This window comes from Plecotus auritus, assembly GCF_963455305.1.
Source record: "Plecotus auritus genome assembly, chromosome: 2".
NCBI classification, from domain to species: domain Eukaryota; kingdom Metazoa; phylum Chordata; class Mammalia; order Chiroptera; family Vespertilionidae; genus Plecotus; species Plecotus auritus.
The window spans coordinates 106,578,847-106,602,559 of record NC_137771.1 but is presented as its reverse complement, the minus strand read 5'-3'; the positions used below and the strand labels follow the sequence as shown (position 1 = coordinate 106,602,559).

General features: G+C 42.3%; 1 protein-coding gene and 1 pseudogene across 3 annotated transcripts in view; one reads left to right on the top strand and one right to left on the bottom strand.

The window, feature by feature from the left end:
* Nucleotides 1–22,556, top strand: part of WNT7A (Wnt family member 7A) — a 129,982-nt gene extending 107,426 nt beyond the window's left edge. For both annotated transcript variants that reach the window (XM_080657498.1, XM_080657496.1), the window contains exon 5: nucleotides 22,491–22,556. In XM_080657498.1, the coding sequence (XP_080513624.1) occupies nucleotides 22,491–22,509 (19 nt within the window). In that variant the 3' untranslated portion in view covers nucleotides 22,510–22,556. The remainder of the gene's footprint in view (nucleotides 1–22,490) is intronic.
* Nucleotides 17,355–17,975, bottom strand: LOC308242523 (calmodulin-like; annotated as a pseudogene). Its single transcript has one exon. The product of its transcript is annotated as a calmodulin-like (transcript).
* Nucleotides 22,557–23,713: the final 1,157 nt, after the last annotated feature.

Sequence of the window (23,713 nt, the reverse complement as noted above, 5' to 3'; positions counted from 1 at the left end):
TTTAAAATAGCAAATAAAAAATAGTAATGATAAAATAATGTGAAAAGTAATAGAAAATAAAGCAACAAACAAAAACAGGAAAACAAAGAAGAAAAGAAGAAAAAAAAGAAAAAAAGGGATAATAAAAAAATAAAAATAAAAGTGAAAAAAGTGGAGTGTCGTTCCTTTGGCTGGCTTATGATCCCAGTCATCTGTACTGTACTGTTTCTCAGTTTCCCTGTTGCTGGGGCTAAAGATTTCTCTTTAGGCCAGTTCCTATGACCTCAGGGAGTATTCAGATTCCTTTGTATTATTCAGGGTGGGATCTGGGTGTGGCTGTATTGGTTGCCTGGAGACTGGAGGGAGGGGCTATCTCTCAGGAGAAAATGGCAACCAGGGCTCAGGTATGACTCAGCACCAGACTTGTTACCACCTCTCCTGGACCGCTGCTCAATCTCCCCAGATTCCACAAGTCCACACCTTCTCCCACACCTCAGCCATGGGTAAGTGTCTGTATCCGAAAGGTCCTATGAACTAGGTTCAGTGAAGAAAGGCACAGGCCCCAGAGCGAGGAGGGACTGCATCCCTGCAAGCTCCTCTCTTGCTGGCACTGAGCGGTCCAGCCAGCCCTTCAGGGCTGCCTCTGAGCTCAGATCCAAAATCCAGACTCCAAGCTCCAAAATCCCCTACCTCCCGCAGTCCCGTGGACCCTTTTTTCACAGTCAGATGCTTTGCCTGTCCTCAGGGACTTGGCTTGGCACCATGTAGTTTCTCCGTGACCCTCTGGGCACAGAGGTCTGGCAGACTCTTTTGCTTAGATCCTTGATTTCACCTTTATCCAGGGGACCTCTGCCCTTTCCAGCTGCAAACTGTCTCACCAGCTGCGTCTCCTTTGCCAATTCGGGCTGAATTCCACTCATTTCAGCCGCTCACTCTATTTGCTCCAGGACAAGGCTCAGGACACGTCCATCTATTCCGCTGCCATTTTGTCTCCCCTCAACCCTTTTTCTGGGCTTTTATTATATAGGATGTGAGATCTCTGAGATTTTATTGCCTATGTTCTCCTCTAAGACTTTTATGGTTTTATGCCTTACATTTAAATATCTTATCCATCTTGAGTTTATTCTTGTGTATGGTGTAAGTTAGTGGTCCAGTTTCATCTTTTTGCACTTGTCTGTCCAGTTTTCCCAACACCATTTGTTGAAAAGACTGTATGTTCTTGCCTCCTTTGTCAAATATTAATTGACCGTAATGGTGTAGGTTAATTTCTGGGGTTTCTGTTTTGATCCATTGGTCTATATGTCTATTCTTGTGCCAGTACCAGGCTGTTTTGGTTACAATGGCTTCATAGTATAGTTTGATATCTGGTATTGTGATCCCTCCTACTTCATTCTTCTTTTTCAAGATTGCTGTAGCTATTCAGGGTCTTTTATAGTTCCATATGAATTTTTGAAATATTTGTTCTAACTCTATGAAGTATGCCATTAGAATTTTAATAGGGATTGCATTGAATCTATAGATTGCTTTGGATAGTATAGACATTTTAATGATGTTAATTCTTCTAACCATGAACATGGTATGTTTCCATTTGTTTCTATCTTTCTCTATTTCTTTTTTCAGTGTTCTATAGTTTTCCAAATACAGGTCTTTTACTTTCTTGGTTAAGTTTATTCCTAGGTATCTAATTTTGTTGTTGTTGCAATGGTTAGGAGGATTGCTTTTTTAATTTCTCTTTCCAAAAGTTCATTATTGGTGTATAAAAATGCCATCAATTTCTCGATGCTGATTTTGTATCCTGCTATCTTGTCAAATTCATTTATTAAGTCTAGTTGTTTCCTGGTGGAGTCTTCAGGAATTTTTATGTACAATATCTTGTCATCTGTGAATAATGACAGTTTTACTTTCTCCTTTCCAATTTAGATACCCTTGATCTCTTCTTCTTGTCTAATTGCTGTGGCTAGCACTTCCATTACTATGTTGAATAAAAGTGATGAAAGCAGACATCCTTGTCTTGTTCCTGTTGTTAATGGAAATGCTTTTAGTTTTTGCCCATTGAGTATTATGTTAACAGTAGGTTGTCATAAATGGCCTTTATTATGTTGTGGTATGATCCCTCTATTCCCCCTTTACTAAGAGTTTTTATCAAAGAATGGTACTGGATTTTGTCTAATGCTTTTTCTGAATCTATTGATATGATTATGTGGTGTTTATCTTTTAATTTGTTTATGTGATGCATCACATTTATTGATTTGCGAATATTGTACCAGCCTTGCATCCCTGGAATAAATCCCACTTGATCATGGCATATGATCTTTTTAATATAATGCTGGATCTGATTCACTACTATTTTGTTGATTATTTTAGCATCTGTGTTCATCAGGGATATTGGCCTGTGTTCATCAAGGATATTGGCCTGATTTTTTTTTTCTTGTAGTGTCTTTATCTGGTTTTGGAATCAGGATAATGCTGGCTTTATAAAAACATCTTGGAAGTGTTTCTCCCTCTTGAATTTTTTGGAATAGTTTGAAGAGGATAGGTGTTAGTTTTTCTTTAAATGGTTGGTAAAATTCACCTGTAAATTCATCCGGTCTATGACTTTGGTTTGCTGGGAGTTTTTAAATTACTGCTTCAATTTTATCAGTTGTTATTGGCCTACTCAGGTTTTCTGATTCTTCCTGATTGAGTTTAGGAAGATTGTATGTTTCTAAGAATTTGTCCATTTTTCCCAGATTGTCCAGTTGTTGACATATAGTTGTTCATAGTATTTGCTTACAATCCTTTGTATTTCTGAGGTGTCCGTTGTTATATCACCTCTCTAGTTTCTAATTTGGGTCCTCTCTTTTTGTTTCTTGATTAGTCTGGCTAGAGGTTCATCAATCTTGTTTATCTTTTCAAGAACCTGCTCTTGAATTTATTGATCTTTTGTACTGTTTTTGTTTGTTTATTTTTAACAAATGTCATTAACAAATGTCTATGTAATTTATTTTTGCTCTGTTCTTTATTATTTTCTTCCTTCTACTTCCTCTGGGTTTTTCTTACTGTTCTCTTTTTCATTCATTTATTTTTAGGGTTAGATATTTTATTAGTCCTTTTTCTTATTTCTTGAGGAAGGCCTGTAGAGCTATGAACTTCCCTCTCAGGAATGCTTTTGCCATGTCCCATAGGTTTTGGGTTATTGTGTGTTCATTTTCATTTGTTTCCAGGAAGATTTTATTTCTTCCTTGGTCTAATTGGTAACCCATTCATTGTTTAATAACATGCTATTTAGCCTCCATATATTTGAGTGCTTTTGAGAATTTTTTAATTGTAGTTTATTTCTAACTTCATGCTATTTTGATCTGAGAAGATGCTTGGTATTATATCAATATTCTTGAATTTGTATAAACTTGTTTTGTGCCTAACATGTGGTTTATCTTTGAGAATGTCCCATGTGTACTTGAGAAGTATGTATATTCTGTTCCTTGGGGTGAAATGTTCTGTAAATATCAGTTAGATTCATCTGACCCAGTGTGTCATTTAAGGCCTCTGTTTCCTTGTTGATTTTTTGTCTGAAGATCTATCCAGTGATATCAGTGGGGTATTAAAGTCCCCTACAATGACTGTATTGCTGTCAATATCTTCTTTAAAGTTCTTCAAGCGTTTTTCATGTATGTGGTTCCTCCTACATTGGGTGCATATATATTTACAAGGGTTATGTTTTCTTGTTGAATCATTTCCCTTAAGTATTATGAAGTGGCTTTCTTTGCCTCTTGTTATGGTCTTTGTTTTGAAGTCTTTTTTGTCTGATATGAGTATTATTACTCCAGCTTTTTTTCCCTTTCCATGTAATTTTTTTTTTCCATCCCTTCACTCTCAGTCTGTGTATATCTTTTGTTCTGAGGTGGGTCTCTTGTAGACAGCATATATATGGGTCATGTTTTCTTATCCAATCAGTCACCCTATGTCTTTTGACTGGAGCATTTAATCCATTTATTTAAGGTTATTATTGATAGGTATTTATTTATTGCCATTTTTATTTTCTTGTGCCTATGATCCTTTCTCTCTCTTTTTCTTCTTCTTCTTAAAGCAGTCCCTTTAATAGGTTGCTTGCCTCCATTTCATTTAGTTCTTTTTCTGGAGATTCCTTCTTTTCTCTCATTTGAAGGTTGTTTCTTTGTCTCCCCATTTTAGCTGTCTCTTTATATTTGCTTCTATGTATTAGAACTGTTGTGCCTCCTGTCTTTGTGGGATGGCCTAATGTAGAAAGTATCTTGAGGGGTCCAGAGGTGCAGTGCTCCTTGTGTGCATTATTTGGGCTCTCCTGTTCTAACTGGGACTTGATTGTTGATGCCCTGTTTGTGAGAAAGGTCTCCCCTCTGACTTGCTGCCAATGAGGTTGGGGCTTGCTGGATTTTGCTCTGATGTTGTTGAATCTGGTCCCTTGATGTATCTAACTATCCATCCCTCACTCACACACAAAACATGCACATCCATACACACACTCCCCTCTCACTCACTCACACTCTCTCCCTCACTCGCGTCCTGTCAGCCACCATGTTGAACCTTCATTATCATTTAAAATAAATTAATGCATAAACATTTATTTTTTTCAGCTTTAATTTTTATTACTATAAATATTGATAGGTATACACACACGCAGCAGCTCTGGGTCTGCAATAATTTGTTAAAATGTTAAGGGGTCCTGAGCTTTGGACATTTGAGGCCTGCTGCCTGAGACATTGCTATTGATTTGAGTTCCTCCACTGGTCCAAAGCCAGTAAATAACAAAAATAGGGAGCAGATGCTGAGCCCTTCCTGTGCACCAGGCCCCATTCTAGGGCTTGAGAAGGTCATCTCAAGGAGTCCCAACACCAGCCTTAGGAGAAAGGGACTTGGAGACAGGGAGGACCCAGGCCGAGTTTCCACGACTTAAAGAGGTTGTGGGGCTAGTAAGTGGCAGAGTCAAGACTGAAATTCAGGCAGTCTGACCTGAGATGCCTCCAAACCCCATGCCTCTGCCCTTCCCTGTGCCTAGGTTTGCTAGATAAAATACAAGGTACCACTGAAATTTGTATTTCAAATAAGCAACAACAACAAAATGTGGTATAAGTATATACCAAATATCACATGGGATGTACTTATACTGTACTAAGAATAGCTTGTTTATCTAAAGTTAAAATTTAGCTAGCATCCCACCCTTAACTCCCATGCCCCATAGCTAGTCAGGCCTCCTTTGAGAGTTGTCCCAAAACTGCTGCAATTTACTTACCCAATACCTACCCCCTGACATCCCCCAAAGCAGACTTTCTTCCTTCTGCCTTGCACCTCCCCATCCCCTTACTGGGCAACAGGCAAGGACTGCATTCTCCGTAGCCTATATTTACTTCTATGTATTAGAACTGTTGAGCCTCTCTGGTCTCCAGCAGGGGATGGGCTGGAGAACTGCTACTTAGCAACAGGATCCTGAATGTCTGCAGGTCCTGGGGCTGTCCCCTACCACAGTGACACCATTTTACAAGAAATGGAGGCTTGGCTCCCAGGGTCTGTCATTTAGCACTTTATTAGGCACCAGGCCACTGCATTCTGAAATGTCAGGCCCTCCTCTGTATAGAACATCTGTCTTCTTCTGCCCAGAACAGCGTCCAGCTGACCGCCAAGTCAGGGAACCATCGTGGACTTTTTCACTTAATATATAATTACTTCCTTGAGTAAGATCCTTTCTTCGCCAACTTGCCCCCCTTCTTGGCTGTTTCATATTTTTTTCTCTGACCTCTGAGATGATGATTGATTAATGTGTTTGAGCACCAACTACAGGCAGAGAAGACATTGGGTGTCAAGAACCCCAGCAAATGGCTCAAGAGAGAACTTAATATTGGGGTTCAGACAGGGCAGTAGAATCGTCAAGAGCACAGAGGTTTGAGTTCAGACACTGTGAGCTGTGTGATCCTGGGCAAGTTGCTTAACCTCTCTAAGCCTCCACTTCCTCATTATTATTGATTGTTAGTGTGTGCCAGGCCCTTTTCTAAGTACTTTCACACATTCTCTCATGTAATCCTCGCAATATAAGGTAGGTACTGTTAACAGCCTTGGTATATGACTTCCCTAGGCCTGCTGTGACACAGTTCCACAGACTGGATGGCTTAAACAACAGAAATGTATCTCCTCACTTCTGGAGGCTAGAAGTCCAAGATCAAGGCATCAGCAGGATTAGTTCTTTTGGAGGCTGTGGGGAGAATTAGTTCTGTGTCTCTCTCCTTGGCTCATAGATGGCTACCTTCTCTTCTCCGTGAGTCTCCATATTGTCATCGTCCCTCAATGCATGTCTCTGTTTCCAAATTTCTCCCTTTTATAAGGAAACTAGGGGCCCAGTACACAAATTTGTGCACCTTGAAAGGAACTGTGGGCCACGAGGCTGCAATGGGCACAGGGGCAGGTCTCGGCCTATCCTCTGTGCCCCAGCCCAGCCCCTCCCTCCACGGCCCCTGTCTGCTGGCAGTCCCATTCCTGCTGCCACCACTCCCCATACGCTGATGGCGCCAGCCCCGCTCGCACCTGCTGACAGTGTGGAATGATTGGGGCTGGCGCCAGCAGCGGGTATAAGCAGGGCCGACACTGTCAGTAGGTGCAAGCACTGGGCAGGACTGCAGCACACGGGAGTAAAGAATTTTCAGTAACCACCAGAGGCTTGCCCCGATGACAGCGACCAGTGTCCTGGTTTGGTCTGGTGCCCCCACTCACCTGCTCCACCATCCTGCCATGGCCAATGCCTGCCATGTTCCGCGTGCGCCCCCTGGTGGTCAGTGCACATCATAGCGACCGGTTGTTTGGTTGTTCTGCCGTTTGGTCTATTTGCATATTAGCCTTTTATTATATAGGATATTGGATTAGGACCCACGTTAATGATCTCATTTTAACTTGATCACCTCTTTAAAGATTCTATCTTTAAATAAGTTTGCATTCTGAGGTCCTGGGGATTAGGACTCTAACATATGAATTTGGAGGGACACAATTTAATCTATAATACCTGGTTATAGGTGAGAAAACTGAGGCAAGGAATTTAAGTGACTGGCCTAAGACCACACATGCTTTAAAAGCTAGCAGCAGATTCCAGTTCTAGTTCGCCATCTCTGTCCACCCTTCAGCAGCTTTGCCTGTTCATACTGAGCCAGTCGTTCCAGCCTGGCAGGGCTGTGTGGGGAAGAAACAACAGGGGTCAGGGGAAGCATCCAGAACAGTGCCTGGTGCAGAATCAGTACTGAACAGATGTCAGCAGCTAATATATGGTCTGCCAGGCCTGAGTCCAAATCCTGCCCTTACCTTTTATGCTGTGTGACCTTGGGAGAGACTTAACCTCTCTGAGCTTTTCTCATCTGTGAAAGGTGGGCTGGATAATAGTCTTTCCTGAGAGCTCTACAACAAGGGTCTACTGGGCTTCCTGATGTCCTCAGAGCATATCTGCCAGTACCAGGAGAGGGCTGTGATGCCAACTCCTCCTTCTCCTCCTCAGATGCAGGGGTCCCTCCCAGTCTGAGCCACTCTAGACCTCCAGACCCCATCCCATGTGGCTTCCCTCATGGTATGGTGGAGGGTTTGACTCAGGGCACACATCAGCCTGGATTGGCAGAGGGAAGAAGAGGGAAAAAAGAATAGAGTTTAATATAGGTGAGGAGGGCACAGAATCATTGGGGATGTCTGCTTCTGGCCAAGTTAGAGTCACAAGAACCAGTTTTCCCTCATGCCTGAAACAAACCAACAAAACAGACAGAACAGTTGAAACAGTGGTTGTCAAGACACTGGATTTCAGACCACAAAGGGCAATGATCTCTGCATATAGGAAACCAATGAGGTGAGCCCTATGACTGCCTCACTTGCTGCCTTGAGAGTTTCCAGGCTGAGACATAGAGAGTGGGAGCTGCACAGGGGCTCACGGAGGTCAAGGCAGCTATGGTTTGCAGGGAAGAGTACCTGCAATGAGAGAGGGCCCCAAGAGAAACCTGCAGACCCACGGGGCCTTCATGAGCACCCAGAAGTACCCAGTGCATGCACCGAGGACACTCTCTGAGGTCGGGAAAGAAGCAGTTGAAAGGATTAGAGTCAATTGACATCACAAAAGACTGGGAATAGTACCTGTTCTCACCGTCAGACTAAGAAGCCTCCCAGCTCAGGCCAGTTGGCAGAGCCCTCAGGAGGGCCCTGCCTCAGTGCTGAGGCCTGATTACCTCTGACTGAGCCTGCTCCACCCACCTACCAGACCAGGAAACAAGACCCCAGAGAACCAAACAGTTTCCAAGTGACTTGACTGCATTTTTGAAAAATATTCATAGGAATACAAAAATATCCAACACCCAACCAAAAATTCACAAGCTCTGGCTCTGATTGAAGGTCACCAGGCATGCAAAGAAGCAGGGAAACATACCAACAGTGAAGAAAAACATCAACCAAACAAAATCAACCCAGAACTGACACAGATGCTAGAATCAGCAGAGAAGGACATTAAATAGTTCCTGTGACTGGACACCATAGGTTGAAAAAGTTAAGTGAAGATGTAGATGCAGTAAAAAAGACCTCATGGAGATGAAAAATATGAGGTTTGAGATGAAGAATATAATGGACAGAGGTAACATTGGATTAGACATTGCAGAAGGAAATATTAAAAACTTCCATCATCAAAATAACAAGAAAGCCCACTACATGGGAGAACATATTTGGCAATGATACATCTGATAAGGGGTTAATATCCAAAATATATAGGGAACTCATGCAACTTAACAAAAGGAAGGCAAATAATCCTATTTAAAAATAGGCAAAGGACCTAAATAGATACTTCTCCAAAGGGGTCATACAGAAAATCAAGAGACATATGAAAAACTAGAGGCCTGGTGCACAAAATTTGTGCACGGTGTGTGTGTGTCCCTCAGCCCAGCCTGCACCTTCTCTAATCTGGGACATCCCTCTCACAATCCAGGACTGCTGGCTCCCAACCACTCGCCTGCCTGCCTGCCTGCCTGATTGCCCCGAACTGCTTCTGCCTGCCAGCCTGATCACCCCCTAACCACTCCCCTGCCAGCCTGATGGACACCTAACTGCTCCCCTGCTGGCCCAATTGCCCCTAACTGCCCTCCCCTGCCAGCCTGGTCACCCCCAACTGCCCTCCCCTGCTGGCCTGGTCACCCCTAACTTCCCTCCCTTGCCAGACTAGTCGCCCCTAACTGCCCTCCCCTGCTGGCCCGATTGCTCCTAACTGCCCTCCCCTGCCAGCCTGGTCACCCTTAACTGCCCTCCCCTGCAGGCCTGGTCACCCCCAACTGCCCTCCTCTGCTGGCCCGGTCACCCCTAACTTCCCTCTCTTGCCAGCCTGGTCGCCCCTAACTGCCCTCCCCTGCCAGCCCGATTGCCCCTAACTGCCCTCCCCTGCATGCCGAATCCCCCCCCCCCACAACTGCCCTTCCCTGCAGGACTGGTCACCCCTAATTGTCCTCCCCTGCAGGCCTGGTCACTCCCAACTGTCCTCCCCTGCAGGCCTGGTCACTCCCAACTGCCCTTCCCTGCAGGCCTGGTCACCCCTAACTGCCCTCTCCTGCAGGCCTGGTTACCCCTAACTGCCTTCCCTTGCTGGCCTGGTCACCCCTAACTGCTCTCCCCTGCTGGCCTGGTCACCCCCACTGCCCTCCCCTGCAGACCTGGTTGCCCCTAACTACTCTCCCCTGCTGGCCTGGTTCCCCCCAACTGCAGTCCCCTGCAGGCCTGGTTGCCCCCAATTGCCCTCCCCTGCAGTCCTGGTTGCCCCCAATTGCCCTCTCCTGCAGGCCTGGATTGCCCCCAACTGCCCTCCCCTGCAGGCCTGGTCCCCCCTAACTGTCCTCCTCTGCAGGCCTGGTTCCCCCTAACTGCTCTCCCTTGCTAGCCTGTTTGCCCCTAACTGCTCTCCCCTGCTGGCCTGATCGCCCACAACTGCCCTCCCTCCCCTGCTGGCCATCATGTGGCAGCCATCTTGTGTCCACATGGGGGCAGCCATCTTGTGTGTTGGAGTGATGGTCAATTTGCATATTACCTCTTTATTATAGAGGATGCTCAAAGTCTCTAATCATCTGAGATATGCAAATCAAAATGACAATGAGATATCACCTCACACCTGTCAGAATGGCTATCATCAACAAATCAACAAATGACAAGTGCTGGCGAGGATGCAGAGAAAAGGAAACTCTAGTACACTGCTGGTGGGAATGCAGACTGGTGCAGCCACTGTGGAAAACAGTATGGAGTTTCCTCAAAAAATTAAAAATAGAACTGCCATTTGACCCAGTGATCCCACTTCTAGGAATATATCCTAAGAAACCTGAAACACTGGTCACAAATAATATATGTACTCCTATGTTCATAGCAGCATAATTTACAATAGCTAAGACTTGGAAACGGCCTAAGTGCCCATCAGCAGATGAGTGGATAAAAAACTATGATACATTTATACAATGGAATATTATGCTACTATAAAAAAGAAAGAACTCTTACCATTTGCAACAGCATGGATGGAGAGCATTAGGCTAAGCAAAATAAGCCAGTCAGAGAAAGACAAGTATCACATGATCTCACTCATTTATGGAATCTAATGAACCAAATAAACTGATGATCAAAAGTAGACCCAGAGTCATAGAAGCATGAACAGACTGTTGAGCCTCAGAGGGAAGGCAGGGGAGGCTGGGTGGGAAGAGATCAGCCAATGAACTGTATGCTTATATGCATAACCTGTGGACACAGACAATGGTTTGGTGAGAGCCTGGGGTGGGAGGGGAGTACGGGAGCAGGCTGGACGAGGTTAATGGGGAGTGGGGGGGGGGGAGGAAGAAGGAGGACCTATGTAATACTTTCAACAATAAAGATTAATAAAAAAAACACAGAGAAAAATAATTTTAAAAAATGAAAAGTGCATTTGTGAGTTGAGACAACTTCAAGACAAATACAAATAATTGGAAATGAAAGGACAAGTGGGAGGAGGGCAGAAAAAACACTTGAAGAAATAACGGTTGAAGATTTTTACAAATGTCACGAAAAATTATAAACCCACAAACCCAGGAACTCAACAAACTTCATGCACAAGAAACATGAAGAAAATCACACGAAGGTACATTTTATCAAAGCCAGTGATAAAGAAAACATCTTAAAAGAAGCCAGAGGGGAGGGAAGTATGTTACTTTTTCAGAGACACAAACGTTGAAAGAATTCATCACCAGCAAACAAACACAAGAAATGCTAAAGGACACCCTGCAGGAAGAAAAGGGTGACTCCCCCAAACCTGGGTTTACACAAAGGTGTGGAAACGCTGGAATGGTAATCCCATGGGGAATGTAAAGGACAACTTTTCATATTATTCAAATGTATTTAAAAAATAATTTACTGTTTAAACAAAACACTGATCAATCTGCTGTGGGTTATATTCAATGAAGAGAATGTGGCACAGTGCGCTTTAGTCACCTGCTCAACAATGACAAAGGCACTTGGCTCCAGGTCTGAGAGCTCTGCTTAAAGTTTAAGTTTGGTTGTATTTTTGTTGGAAATAGAAATATTATAGTTACAGATATGTGAATATATATAGTAAATATATAGCTATATGAATCTATGCCTATGTAATGAATATATTTACATAGAATTTGCCTTTAAGGTTATTCAGTTTGATTTACCAGGTGGTGAACTTACACACTTTGTGTTCTTTTTGCTTATCTGTATTTTGTAATTTTACTTTATTTTAATTTGGTGCAAAAACTTCCAATTACTTTGAGGAGAATAAAGCCCCTGGTCACACTGGGGTGTGGGAGCTGTTTCAGGATCTGTTTCCTTTCTCATCCATTTACTGAAGTTGGTCTCCATGGCAGCATGACTCCCACTGGGGAATGTGCTGGCCTGGGTGGCCAGAGACAGGGCTCTGAGGCACCAACAGGACCCTCCAGTGCAAGCTCTCCAGTTGCTTCTTGGATGTTGCCATCTAAGTAATGGTATAGAAAATAGCATCCAAACTAAAAAGATAAAGCAACTCTATTATCCGGCTCCAGAGCACATGGTCCCTATCTTTGGCTGCACATGGCATTACCCGCCAAACTTTGGAAGGTGATGCCCTACCCCTTACCCCACAATCACAATTACATGAAGTTGGGGGACAGACTGGGAATAGGATCTGCCTCCTGTTCTCTCCAGCAGCTGAGGCTGGGGACCACTGCCACAGCACCAGGTGATATCACTTAACTGCCCCTTCCCCCAGAACTTTGCAAGGTAATAATATTTATCCCCAGGTTGCAAAAGGCAAAATAAAAAACAGACTTCTGATTTGTCCCAGACCATGCAGCCAGGCAAGGGCAAACCCAGGTGTGAAGACCAGCACATGTCCCACCAGACATTGCACTCCCCAAGTGGCCAAGTCTAGACTCATCATTTTCTTCTGTATTCCACATTCTTTTTTTATTTATTTAAATTCTTTATTGTTTAAAGTATTACACATGTCTCCTGTTTCCCCCCACATTGACCTCTCCCCGGCTGCTTCCACTCCCCAGCACATGCTCTCACCCCTTTACTGTCTGTGTCCATTGGTTATGCTTATAGTCTTTTGGTTGATCTCTGCATTCCACATTCTTAATCACAGAAAATAGTCCTTCTCAAGCTCCCCAGTCACTTAAGGTGGAACCCCCAAAGTCACCCTTGGTTCCCCTTCTCCCAGCCCCCAAATCCAGTCACTGGGTGCTGCAGCTTCTCCTTTTAAAATCTCTCTTCTCTAGCCACTATGAGTGCCTACTCAGGTCTCATCTCTCCCCAGGGCTATGGCCCTGGACTCCTTCCTAGCTAGCTCTCCAAGCCTCAGGCATCTCTTGGAGCATCCCTAACTACTGTGCTGCTCTCTTTCACACTGGATGCCTCCTCCACCAGACTAGGAGCAATTCAAGGACAGGGACCATGTCTGATCCGGCACCAAGGCCTCATTTCTCCCCATAAGGCAGGGCTCTCTGTGGGCCCTAAGTGGATTTATGAATGAATGAATGAATAAGTGATTAATTTATTAAAGACTAGGACTTTCCTTTCTTCCCCACTGGGCTCTAGTCTTCAGAGTTAGGGATTATTTCTTTTTGCTCTGAGCGCCAAGCTTTCAGCAACTGCCTGACCTGAGTAAGTCCTAATAAATGTATGTTGATTGAATAAGGAAAAGGACCTTTGCTGCTCCCTTCATCTGGAATGCTCTTCTCTCCAGACACTGCTGAAGGAGACCAAAGTTTTCCCACCCTAAAGCTGCCTTTTTGGATATTGACTGTAATCTTGTTATTAAGAAACAGGACTCAGAAAGAACCTTTGAACCCCCACCTTTCCTGCCTAAGATGGAAAGACCTGCTCCAGGAAGGAAATCTTAGGATGTTCTCCTGAGCCTAATTTAAATTGAGTGTGGTGGATGGAAGTGGGGGGTGTCAAGCAGAAGCCTGCTTACTGGATCACCCTCTGTGTCCCATTGTTCCTGAGTTACCTAGCAAAAATTCACCTGTCGTGTGTTCTGCTTTCTATTCTCACGTTTGAAATCTAAGTTCCCATCCCCCTGCCTCTTCTCTTTTGTTCAAAATGTCATATATACCTAATTTTGCCTCACTGTTTTGGAATTTTCATGTTTATGTGAATTCCTCATGCATTAAACTTTGATTTTCTCCTATTAATCTGTCTCTGTTAATTTGATTATTAGCCCAGCAAAAAGAACTTAGAAGGTGGAAGGAAAGAAACTTATTTTAGTTCCCACATCCCCATGGCTTATTTCTTCACCTTCAAATCTTTGCTCAAATGTTACCTTTGCAATGAGGCCAGAAAATCCTACTTAAAACTGAAAATGCCACTTTTCTTCCAACACTCCAATCTCCCTTCCTTTGTGTGGTTGTTTCTACCTCCTCATTCCCTTAATTATTATGTTGACTGTTTATTGTCTGTGTTCCCACCATCACCATAAAAAATGTTTTTCAACCTGGTCAGTGTTGCTCAGTGGTTGAGCATTGACCTATGAACCAGGAGGTCAAGGTTTGATTCTCAGTCAGAGTACATGCCCAGATTAGGGCTGGATCTCCAGTGGGGGGCGTACAAGAGGCAGCCGATCAATGATTCTTTCTCCTTATCATTGATGTTTCTTTCTTTTTTTAAATTTTTTATTTAAAAAAAAAAAGGATTTTAAATAAAATAATATTACATGCAATAAACAATAATATTTTAAGGAAAAAGGATTTTAAGTATAATAATATTACCAAAAGTGTACTAACATAGTTTGATATCACAAAAGTTGCAAATGGTAAGAGTTCCTTCTTTTTTACAGCAGTGTAGTATTCCATTGTGTAGATGTACCATAGTTTTTTAATCCACTCATCTGCTGATGGGCACTTAGGCTGTTTCCAAATCTTAGCTATTGTAAATTGTGCTGCTATGAACATAGGGGTGCATATATCCTTTCTGATTGGTGTTTCTGATTTCTTGGGATATATTCCTAGAAGTGGGATCATTCGGTCAAATGGGAGTTCCATTTTTAATTTTTTGAGGAAACACCATACTGTTTTCCACAGTGATTGCACCAGTCTGCATTCCCACCAGCAGTGCTAGAGGGTTCCTCTTTCTCTGCATCCTTGCCAGCACTAGTTGTTTGTTGATTTATTGATAATAGCCATACTGACAGGTGTGAGATGGTACCACACTATCGTTTTGATTTGCATCTCTTGGATGACTAGTGACTTTGAGCATGTTTTCATATATCTCTTGGCCTTCTGTATGTCCTCTTTTGAAAAGTGTCTATTTAGGTCCTTTGTCCATTTTTTAAATTGGATTGTTTATCTTCATTTTGTTAAGTTGTATGAGTTCCCTATAAAGTTTGGAGATTAAACCTTTATCAGAGATAACATTGGCAAACATGTTCTCACATTCAGTGGGCTTTCTTGTTTTGTTGATGGTTTATTTTGTTGTACAGAAGCTTTTTATTTTGATGTAGTTCCATTTGTTTATTTTTTCTTTAGTTTCCATTGCCCTAGGAGCTGTATTGGTAACAATATTGCTACGACATGTCTGATATTTCGCTGCCTATGGATTCTTCTAAGATTTTTATGGTTTCCCATCTTACATTTAAGTCCTTTATCCATTTTGAATTTATTTTTGTATATGGTATAAGTTGGTGATCTACTTTTTTTTTTTTTTTTTTGCATGTATCGGTCCAATTTTCCCAACACCATTTATTGAAGAGGCTATCTTGACTCCATTGTATGCTCTCGCCTCCTTTGTCAAATATTAATTGAGCATAATATCTTGGGTCGATTTCTGGGTTCTCTGTTCTGTTCCATTGGTCTATATGTCTGTTCTTATGCCAGTACCAGGTAGTTTTGAGAATAGTGGCTTTGTAATATAATTTGATATCTGGTATTGCAATCCCTCCAACTTTGTTCTTCTTTCTCAGGATTGCTGCAGCTATTTGGGGAATTTTTTAAAATTCCAGGTGAATTTTTGGAGAGTTTGTTCTAGGTCTGTAAAATATGCCATTAGTATCTTAATTGGGATTGCATTGAATCTATAGATTGCTTTGGTAATATGGACATTTTAATGATGTTGATTCTACCAATACATGAACATAGTATATTTTTCCATTTGTTTATGTCTTCCTCTATCTCTTTTTTCAGTGTCCTGAAGTTTTCCGAGTACAGGTCTTTTACCTCCTTAGTTAAGTTTATTCCTAGGTATCTTAATTTATTTGGTGCAATGGTAAATGGGATTGTTTGTTTAGTTTCTCTTTCTGTGAGTTCATTATTGGTGTATAAAAAAGCCATAGATTTCTGGGTATTAATTTTGTATCCTGCTACATTGCCAAATTCATTTATTAAATATAGTAGTTTTTTTTATGGATCTTTGAGGTTTTCTATGTACAATATCATGTCATCTGTGAATAATGACAGTTTTACTTCTTATTTTCCAATTTGGATGCCTTTTATTTCTTCTTGTCTGATCATTATGGCTAGCACTTCCAGTACTACATCGAACAGGAGTGGTAAAAGTGGGCATCCCTGTCTTGTTCCTGTTCTTAAGGGAAATGGTTTTAGTTTTTGCCCATTGAGTATGATGCTGGCTGTAGGTTTGTCATATATGGCCTTTATCATGTTGAGATATGCTCCCTCTATTCCAACTTTGCTGAAAATTTTTATCACAAATGGGTGTTGGATTTTGTTGAATGCTTTTTCTGTGTCTATTGATATGATCATGTGATTTTTGTATTTTAGTTTGTTTATGTGATGTATCATGTTTATTGATTTGCGAATATTGTACCAGCCTTGCATCCCTGGAATAAATCCCACTTGGTCATGGTGTATGATCTTTTTAATATATTGTTGGATGTGATTTGCTAATATTTTGTTGAAGATTTTAGCATCTATGTTCATCAGGGATATTGGCCTATAATTCTCTTTCTTTGTAGTGTCTTTATCTGGTTTTAGAATTAGGATAATGCTGGCCTTATAAAAAGTGTTTGGAAGTGTTCCTTCCTCTTGGATTTTCTGAAATAGTTTGAGGAGTATAGGGGTTAGTTCTTCGAATGTTTGGAAAAACGCCCCTCTGAAGCCGTCCAGAGCTGGGCTTTTGTTTGGTTGGAGTTTTTTTGATTACTGCTTCTATTTCATCAATTGTTATTGGACTATTCAGTTTTTTTTACTCTTCCTGATTCAGTTTTGGGAGATTGTATTTTTCTAGGAATTTGTCTATTTCGTCCACATTGTCCAGCTTGTTGGCATACAGTTGTTCGTAGTATTTTCTTACAATCCTTTATATTTTTGTGAGTCCATGTTTACTTCTCCATTTTTGTTTCTGATTTTATTTATTTGGGTCCTCTCTCTTTATTTCTTGATGAGTCTGGCTAATGGTTTATCAATTTTGTTTATCCTTTCACAGAACCAGCTCTTGGTTTCATTGATTTGCGGGGGGAGTAAACTTTTTTTAATTGGAAAACAAATATATAACTTGAATGGATTTGGGGCAAATTGTGCTTACACAGATTTTCTTTAAGTGGCTAGCCAAGTTTAAAAAGCAAGTAACAATAAAAGAAAATGTTTCTGGTACAGGACCACCAGTACAAAAAATAATGTATGAGTACCTGGATAGTACACCCGTTTTTCAATAGTGCAACTTTTAAATACATATTGTTGACTGTCCATAGTCCATGCAGAGTTACAACTCCACACTTCAACAACAACATGCTGACAGTTCCTAAAGAAAACTACTTTAAAAAAAGGTATAACCAGATGTTCCCTCATTTGACCAACATCTAAGTTTAGATGTGCAAAAGGGCTTAGATATATCCAGAGTAAGCCACATGCAACATGTTACTTGATCAATTTTCTAAAATAAGATTTCAGGACAATAACAGTAAGATAAGGGAAGAAAACATGGAGGAATGAAGTCCTAATTACTATGCATGTATATATTTTTTGACAGTATGGGGGACCTTTCACAGATAAGTTACAAGCAAAGAAAAGGCAAATAAACAATTTTGTACAAGAAATTTAACACATTCTGTACAATATCTTCACTTTGCTGTCATCATTTGCATAAACTCTTCATAGTTTACTTGACCATCACCATCAATATCTGCTTCCCTGATCATTTCATCAACCTCTACATCTGTTAACTTCTCTCCAAGGTTTGTCATCACATGGTGAAGCTCTGCTGCACTAATATAGCCTTGCCATCCTTATCAAACACACAGAATGCTTCTCGAATTTCTTCTTCACTGTCTATGTCTTTCATTTTTCTTGCCATCATTGTCAGAAATTGTGGGAAGTCGATTGTGCCATTACCATCAGCATCCACTTCATTTATCATGTTCTGTAATTCTGCTTCTGTGGGATTCTGCTGAAGAGACCTCATTACAGTTTCCAATTCCTTTGCTGTTATAGTTCCATCAACATCCTTGTCAAATAGTGAAAAAGCTTCTTAAATTCTGCAATCTGCTTTCCAGTTAGTTGGTCAGCCATGCTGCAAGTGCTACCAGTTTCCAAGAAGCAACTACACAACCACTCAGCTAGCTCACTCCACTCGAACTAATTCCTTCATTGATTTTTTTGTATATATATATATATTTTTTTAGTCTCTATGTTATTTATCTCTGCTCTAATCATTATTATTTCCTTCCTTCTACTTACTCTGGGCTTTTCCTGTTGTTCACTTTTTAGTTGTTTAAGTTGTAGGGTAAAATAGTTTATTGCTGATTTTTCTTGTCTTTTTGAGGTAGGCCTCTAGTGCTATGAACTTCCCTCTCAGGACTGCTTTTGCTATGTCCCAGAGATTAGGTTGTGGTGTGTTCATTTTCATTTGTTTCCAGGAAGTTTTTGATTTCTTTCTTGATCTCCTTGGTAACCCATTCATTGCTTAATAACATGCTGTTTAGCCTCCATGTGTTTGAATGTTTGTGAGTGTTTTTTCTGTAGTTGATTTCTAATTTCTTTCCACTGTTATTCGAGAAGATGCTTGACTTGATTTCATTCTTCTTGAACTTGTTGAAACTTGTTTTGTGTCCTAACATGTGGTCTATCTTTGTGAATAATTCATGTGCACTTGAGAAGAATGTATATTCTGCTGCATTGGGGTAAAATGTTCTATAAATGTCAATTAAATACATCTGATCCAGTGTGTCCTTTTGAGTCAATGTTTCCTTGTTAAGTTTTTGTCTGGAAGATCTATCCAGTGAAGTCAGTGTGGGGTGTTAAAATCTCCTACTATGACTGTATTGTTGTTGACGTCTACGTTAAAGTCCTCTAGAAGATTTTTTAATATATTTAGGTGCCCCTATATTTGGTGCATATATGTTTACCAGGGTTATATCCTCTTGTTGGATCAACCCATTTAGTATTATGTAGTGACCTTTCTTGTCTCTTGTGATGGCCTTCATATTGAAGTCTATTTTGTGTGATGTGAGTATTGCTACTCTAGCTTTGTTTTCTTTTCCATTTGCATGGACAATTTTTTTTTCCCATCCCTTCGTTCTCATCCTGTGTGTGTCTTTTGTTCTAAGGTGGGTCTCTTGAGACAGCATATAGTGAGGTCATGTTTTTATATCCATTCAGCTACCCTATATGTTTTGACTGGATTATTTAATCCATTTATATTTAAGGTTATTATTGATAGGTATTTATTAATTGCCATTTTAATTCTGTATGCCAAGGTTTCTCTTTCTGTTTCTTCTTCTCATTACAGCAATCCCTTTAGCATTTCTTGCAATGCTGGCTTGGCTTATCCTTTTGTTTTGTTTTGTTTTGTTTTGTTTTGTTTTGTTTTGTTTTTGTCTGGGAACTTTTTATTTAACTGTCTGTTTTATGATAGCTTTGCTGGATATAGTAATCTTGGTCTCAGATCCTTGCTTTCCATTACCTTGAGTACTTCATGCCATTCCCTTCTGGCCTGTAGAGTTTCTGATGAGAAACCAGGTGTCAGCCTTATGGGAACTCCTTTGTAGGTAACACTTTTTTCTTACTGCCTTTAAAATTCTCTCTTTGTCTTTAATTTTTGGCATTTTAATTATGATGTGTTTGGGCATGGGTCTGTTTGGTTTCTTCTTGTTTGGGGTTCTCTGTGCCTCCTGAACTTGTGTGACTTTTTCCTCTACCAGGATAGGGAAGTTTTCTACCATTATTTCTTCAAACACCTTCTCTATGCCTTTTTCCCTTTCTGCCTCTTCTGACACACCTGCTATTCTAATATGTTATGCTTCACATTGTCCCACAGCTCCCTTAAGCTGTCCTCCTGTTTTTTAAATTTTTTTCTTTTTTGGTTCTCTGATTGAGTGATATTTTCAACTCTGTCTTCTAATTCACTGATTTGATCCTCAGCTTCTCCTAATCTACTGTGTATTCCTTTCAATGTGTTCTTTATTTGTGTTATGTTATTCTTTATCTCAGACTGTTCTTTTTTCCTAGTTACTATATCTTTTTTCATACTGTTGAGCATTTTTACCATGATTACTCTGAACTCTGTTTCAGATAAATTTCTTATCTCTGCTTCATTTATCTCTTCTTCTGGAGAATTCTCTAGTTCTTCCATTTGGGGGTTGTTTCTTTGTCTCCTCACTTTGGTTGTCCGTTTGGGTTTGTGACTATGTTTTAGGTAGATCCTCTACACCTCTCAATTTCTAGTGCAGGACAGTGTTAAAGGCTGTTTCTGACTAATTGTATCAGGCAAAGACTCAAACCCTCCAGAGACTACCTCTGTCTACAGACTAATAGGATTCTGACTTGAATTGCCCTTAGGCAATAGTCCTGAGGTGGAGCAAGAGTTTTTTCAACAGGGTGGGGCAGTTGTTTCTGCCTGGAGGCTAATTGTTATTTTTAATCTCTTAAGTGGCCTCAGGGCAAGGGTATTCCAACAGGGTGTGTCAACTGTCTTCCACCCAGGCAAGGCTTATGTCTGTGTGGGAAAGATGTCCCCAGTCCTGAGTTCTGCCCTCACAGCTCCAGTCCACTTCACCCTACCTCTGCCAGAGCACAAGGTCGGTGGCTCCACAGGGAATTGTTTGTGTGTTGGCCCTTCAAGAGAGTGCCCAAACTTTCAGCTGCCACTCATTGGTAAACAGCACCCTGCTGCTTTTCACAGCTAGATGTTATGTGGGTACCCTCCTCATATTTCATGCTCTCTGCTGAGGAGCTCAGCTTGGGGATTAGATCCCAGAGTCCTCAGTGGCACTCCTCACCCCTACAGCTGAGACTTCTCTCCGGGACATTGGTTGCTGTCTGTGGACACCTGGCCAGCCCTTTCATGCCTCCATCCCTCCTACCAGTCTCTATGCAGTCTCCACCTTCGGTCCTTGGGTATTAGGGTTCTCTCCTGTGATTTTTTCATTGATTATTCAGGAAGTCTTTCCATATTTCATTTGTAATTCCAGCTTGTTCCTTGGAGTATGTCCATGCATCCATCTACTTTGCTACCATTTTTAATCTCTTCTCACTGATGTTTCTATCTCTCTTTCCCTCTCCTTTCCTCTCTAAGATCAATAATATATATATTTATAATAATAAAAGGATAATATGCAAATTGGTCAGGACGCCCTCATAGTAATGACCGAACAGCAGGCTGTGATCAAGCTGACAGGGGGGTTAGTGAGAGACGACCAAACGACTGAACAGCAGGCTGGGTGGGGTGACCAGGCCAGCAGGGGGGCCAGTTAGGGGTGACCAGGTCAGTGGGGGAGGCAATTGGGGGCTGTCAGGCTGGCAGGCAGAGGTGGTTAGGGGTGATCAGGCTGGCAGGGGGGGGCAGTTAGGGGTGATCAGGCAGGCAGACAGGTGAGCAGTTAGGAGCCAGAAGTCCCAGATTGTGAGAGGGATGTGCCAGATTGGAGAGGGTTCAGGCTGGGCTGAGGGGACCTCCCTATGCACGAATTTTGTGCACCAGGCCTCTAATATATATATATATATATATATATATATATATATATATATATATATATATATCCTATATAATAAAGAGGTAATAAGCAAATTGACCATCACACCCTTACAAGATGGCTGCCTACAACTAGGCCAGCAGAGGGGTTAGTGAGGGATGACCAAACGACTGAACAAGCAGACTGTGTGGGGCAACCAGGCTGGCAGGGAGGTAAGTGAGGGATGACCAAATGACTGAACAAGCAGGCTGCATGGGGCAATCAGGCTGGCAGGGGGGCCATGAGGGGCGACCAGGCTGGCAGGGAGGCAGTTGAGGGTGACTAGGCAGGCAGGGAGAGGGCATTTGGTAGCAACCTGGCTGGCAGCAGGGGGCAATTAGGGGTGACCAGGTAGACAGGTGACACAGAGGCAGTGTGGAGCAATCAGGCCAGCAGGGGGGGCAGTTAGGGGTGACCAGGTAGGCAGGCAGGTGAGCGATTAGGAGCCAGCAGTCCAGGATTGTGAGAGGGATGTCCGACTGCCAGTTTAGGCCCGATCTCCTGGATCGGACCTAAACTGGCAGTCGGACATCCCCCGAGAGGTCCTAGATTGGAGAGAGTGCAGGCTGGGCTGAGGGGACCCCCTCGCCATGCGCAAATTTCATGCACTGAGCCTCTAGTATATATATATTAAAAAGACTCATATTAAAAAAAATTTTTTTTAGACACAGAGACTTTTGACTCCCTGTTTTGTGTAATTTCCCCAATGCCTAATACAGTCTGCCACATTAGAGTTGTTCAATAAACAGTTGTTGAATAAGGAAATTACTCTTATTCTGCCAGTGACTGCTTTGTGGTCTGAGGCTGACTCCTTGATCTCTCTGAGCTCCAACTTTAAAATAACACTAGCAACAATAATAATAGTAATAAAGAAGGTGAGTGGTATGGCAGTCATTGGCACTGCTTGCAAATATTCCTGTCTCTCCATCCTCCAGGCACATAGTAGGACCATGTTCATTGCCCCTTTGGGGTTGACCATGTGACTTTCTTTGACCAATCTGAGTGGAAGAGAAAGTGATGTGTCTCACTTTCAGGAAGATACTTTAAGAGCCAGTAATAACTCCTCACTCCCTTCTCCCTTCTTCCACAGTGATTGGCAGTGTTCCTGATGGTGGCTGCTCCATCAGCCTGACTCAATGACACAGAGCAAAGCCACAGCGGACTCATTTTGGATATGTTGTATGAGTGAGAAATAAACTTTTGTTGTATTAAGCCAATAGGATTTGGGGTTTTTGTTATTGCAGCATAACTTGCCTCTACTGACAAGTCAGATTCTTCAGTTCCTGGGTTTCCCTGAAGGCTCATTTCCCTGTGCACTGGGGGGTGGAAGATGAGGGAGGTGGACCTGCAGTAATAGCAATGACAGTGGCTTATCACTTAATGGTCCTAGATTGTTGTACGCTTAAGGGTCCTAAATTGTCCCATCATGTGATCATAGCAAGCCAGACTAGGCACTGCAATTGTCCCCTCCAGTGTACAAAGACATGAGATATTTGCCCAGGGAGCTATAAGGTGGCAGGACCAGGACTTGAACTCAAGCAGCCCAGCTCTACTGCCTGGGCTCTTCACAGTGAGCCAGACCACAGGTGTCTCTTGTTCCTATCTCTGTTGTTCCTCAGGTTCCAGATGCCAAAGTGAGAGAGGCCTTGCACCTCAAGGCCTTCCCTCTCTGTTATACTTGGGCCCAGGCTGAAGGCAAGGGATGCCAGGCCCAAGTGTCTTTGCTAAGACAGTTATGAGGGAAAAGGTCTGTTGGTCATAGAAGGGCTGGGATCTAACAGGCACCAGGACACATATTGGCTGCTGTGAGCCCTCAACATGCCTCAGGTGTCAGTGTGGGAACTAATCCACACTCCTTTGGGGTCCACTCTCTCTTCCTTAAAGAGCTCCCGCTCCTGACCAAGTAACGTGTTTGGGTCAGAGAGTGACCATCTTGGGGGAGGCAGAGGCCCCAAGAAGGCAGGCACTTAGTGAAGGCCACACAGCAGGATGAGACTTCAGTTTGCCTGGATTTAACTTTTGAAGAACCAGTTTTCATGATTAGACACAGTCCCTTTGAGAAGTCTTCTCTATTTAAATTTGGGGTGGGTGACGAGAAATTTTTCCCATGTACTTAAGGAGTGGGGAGAAGGGGGAGACACATTTGTTGTGCCAGGAGCTTGACATAAGACATCTCATTAAAGCATCTGAGATGGGTCTCATTGTGCCCCAAAAGGTGGGAACTGTGAAGGTGCTGAGCAAAGGGACCATTTGTCTGAAGTTACAGGGTTGCTGAGGGGCCAAACCAGAACTGCCACTGGGCTCCTGGTGACA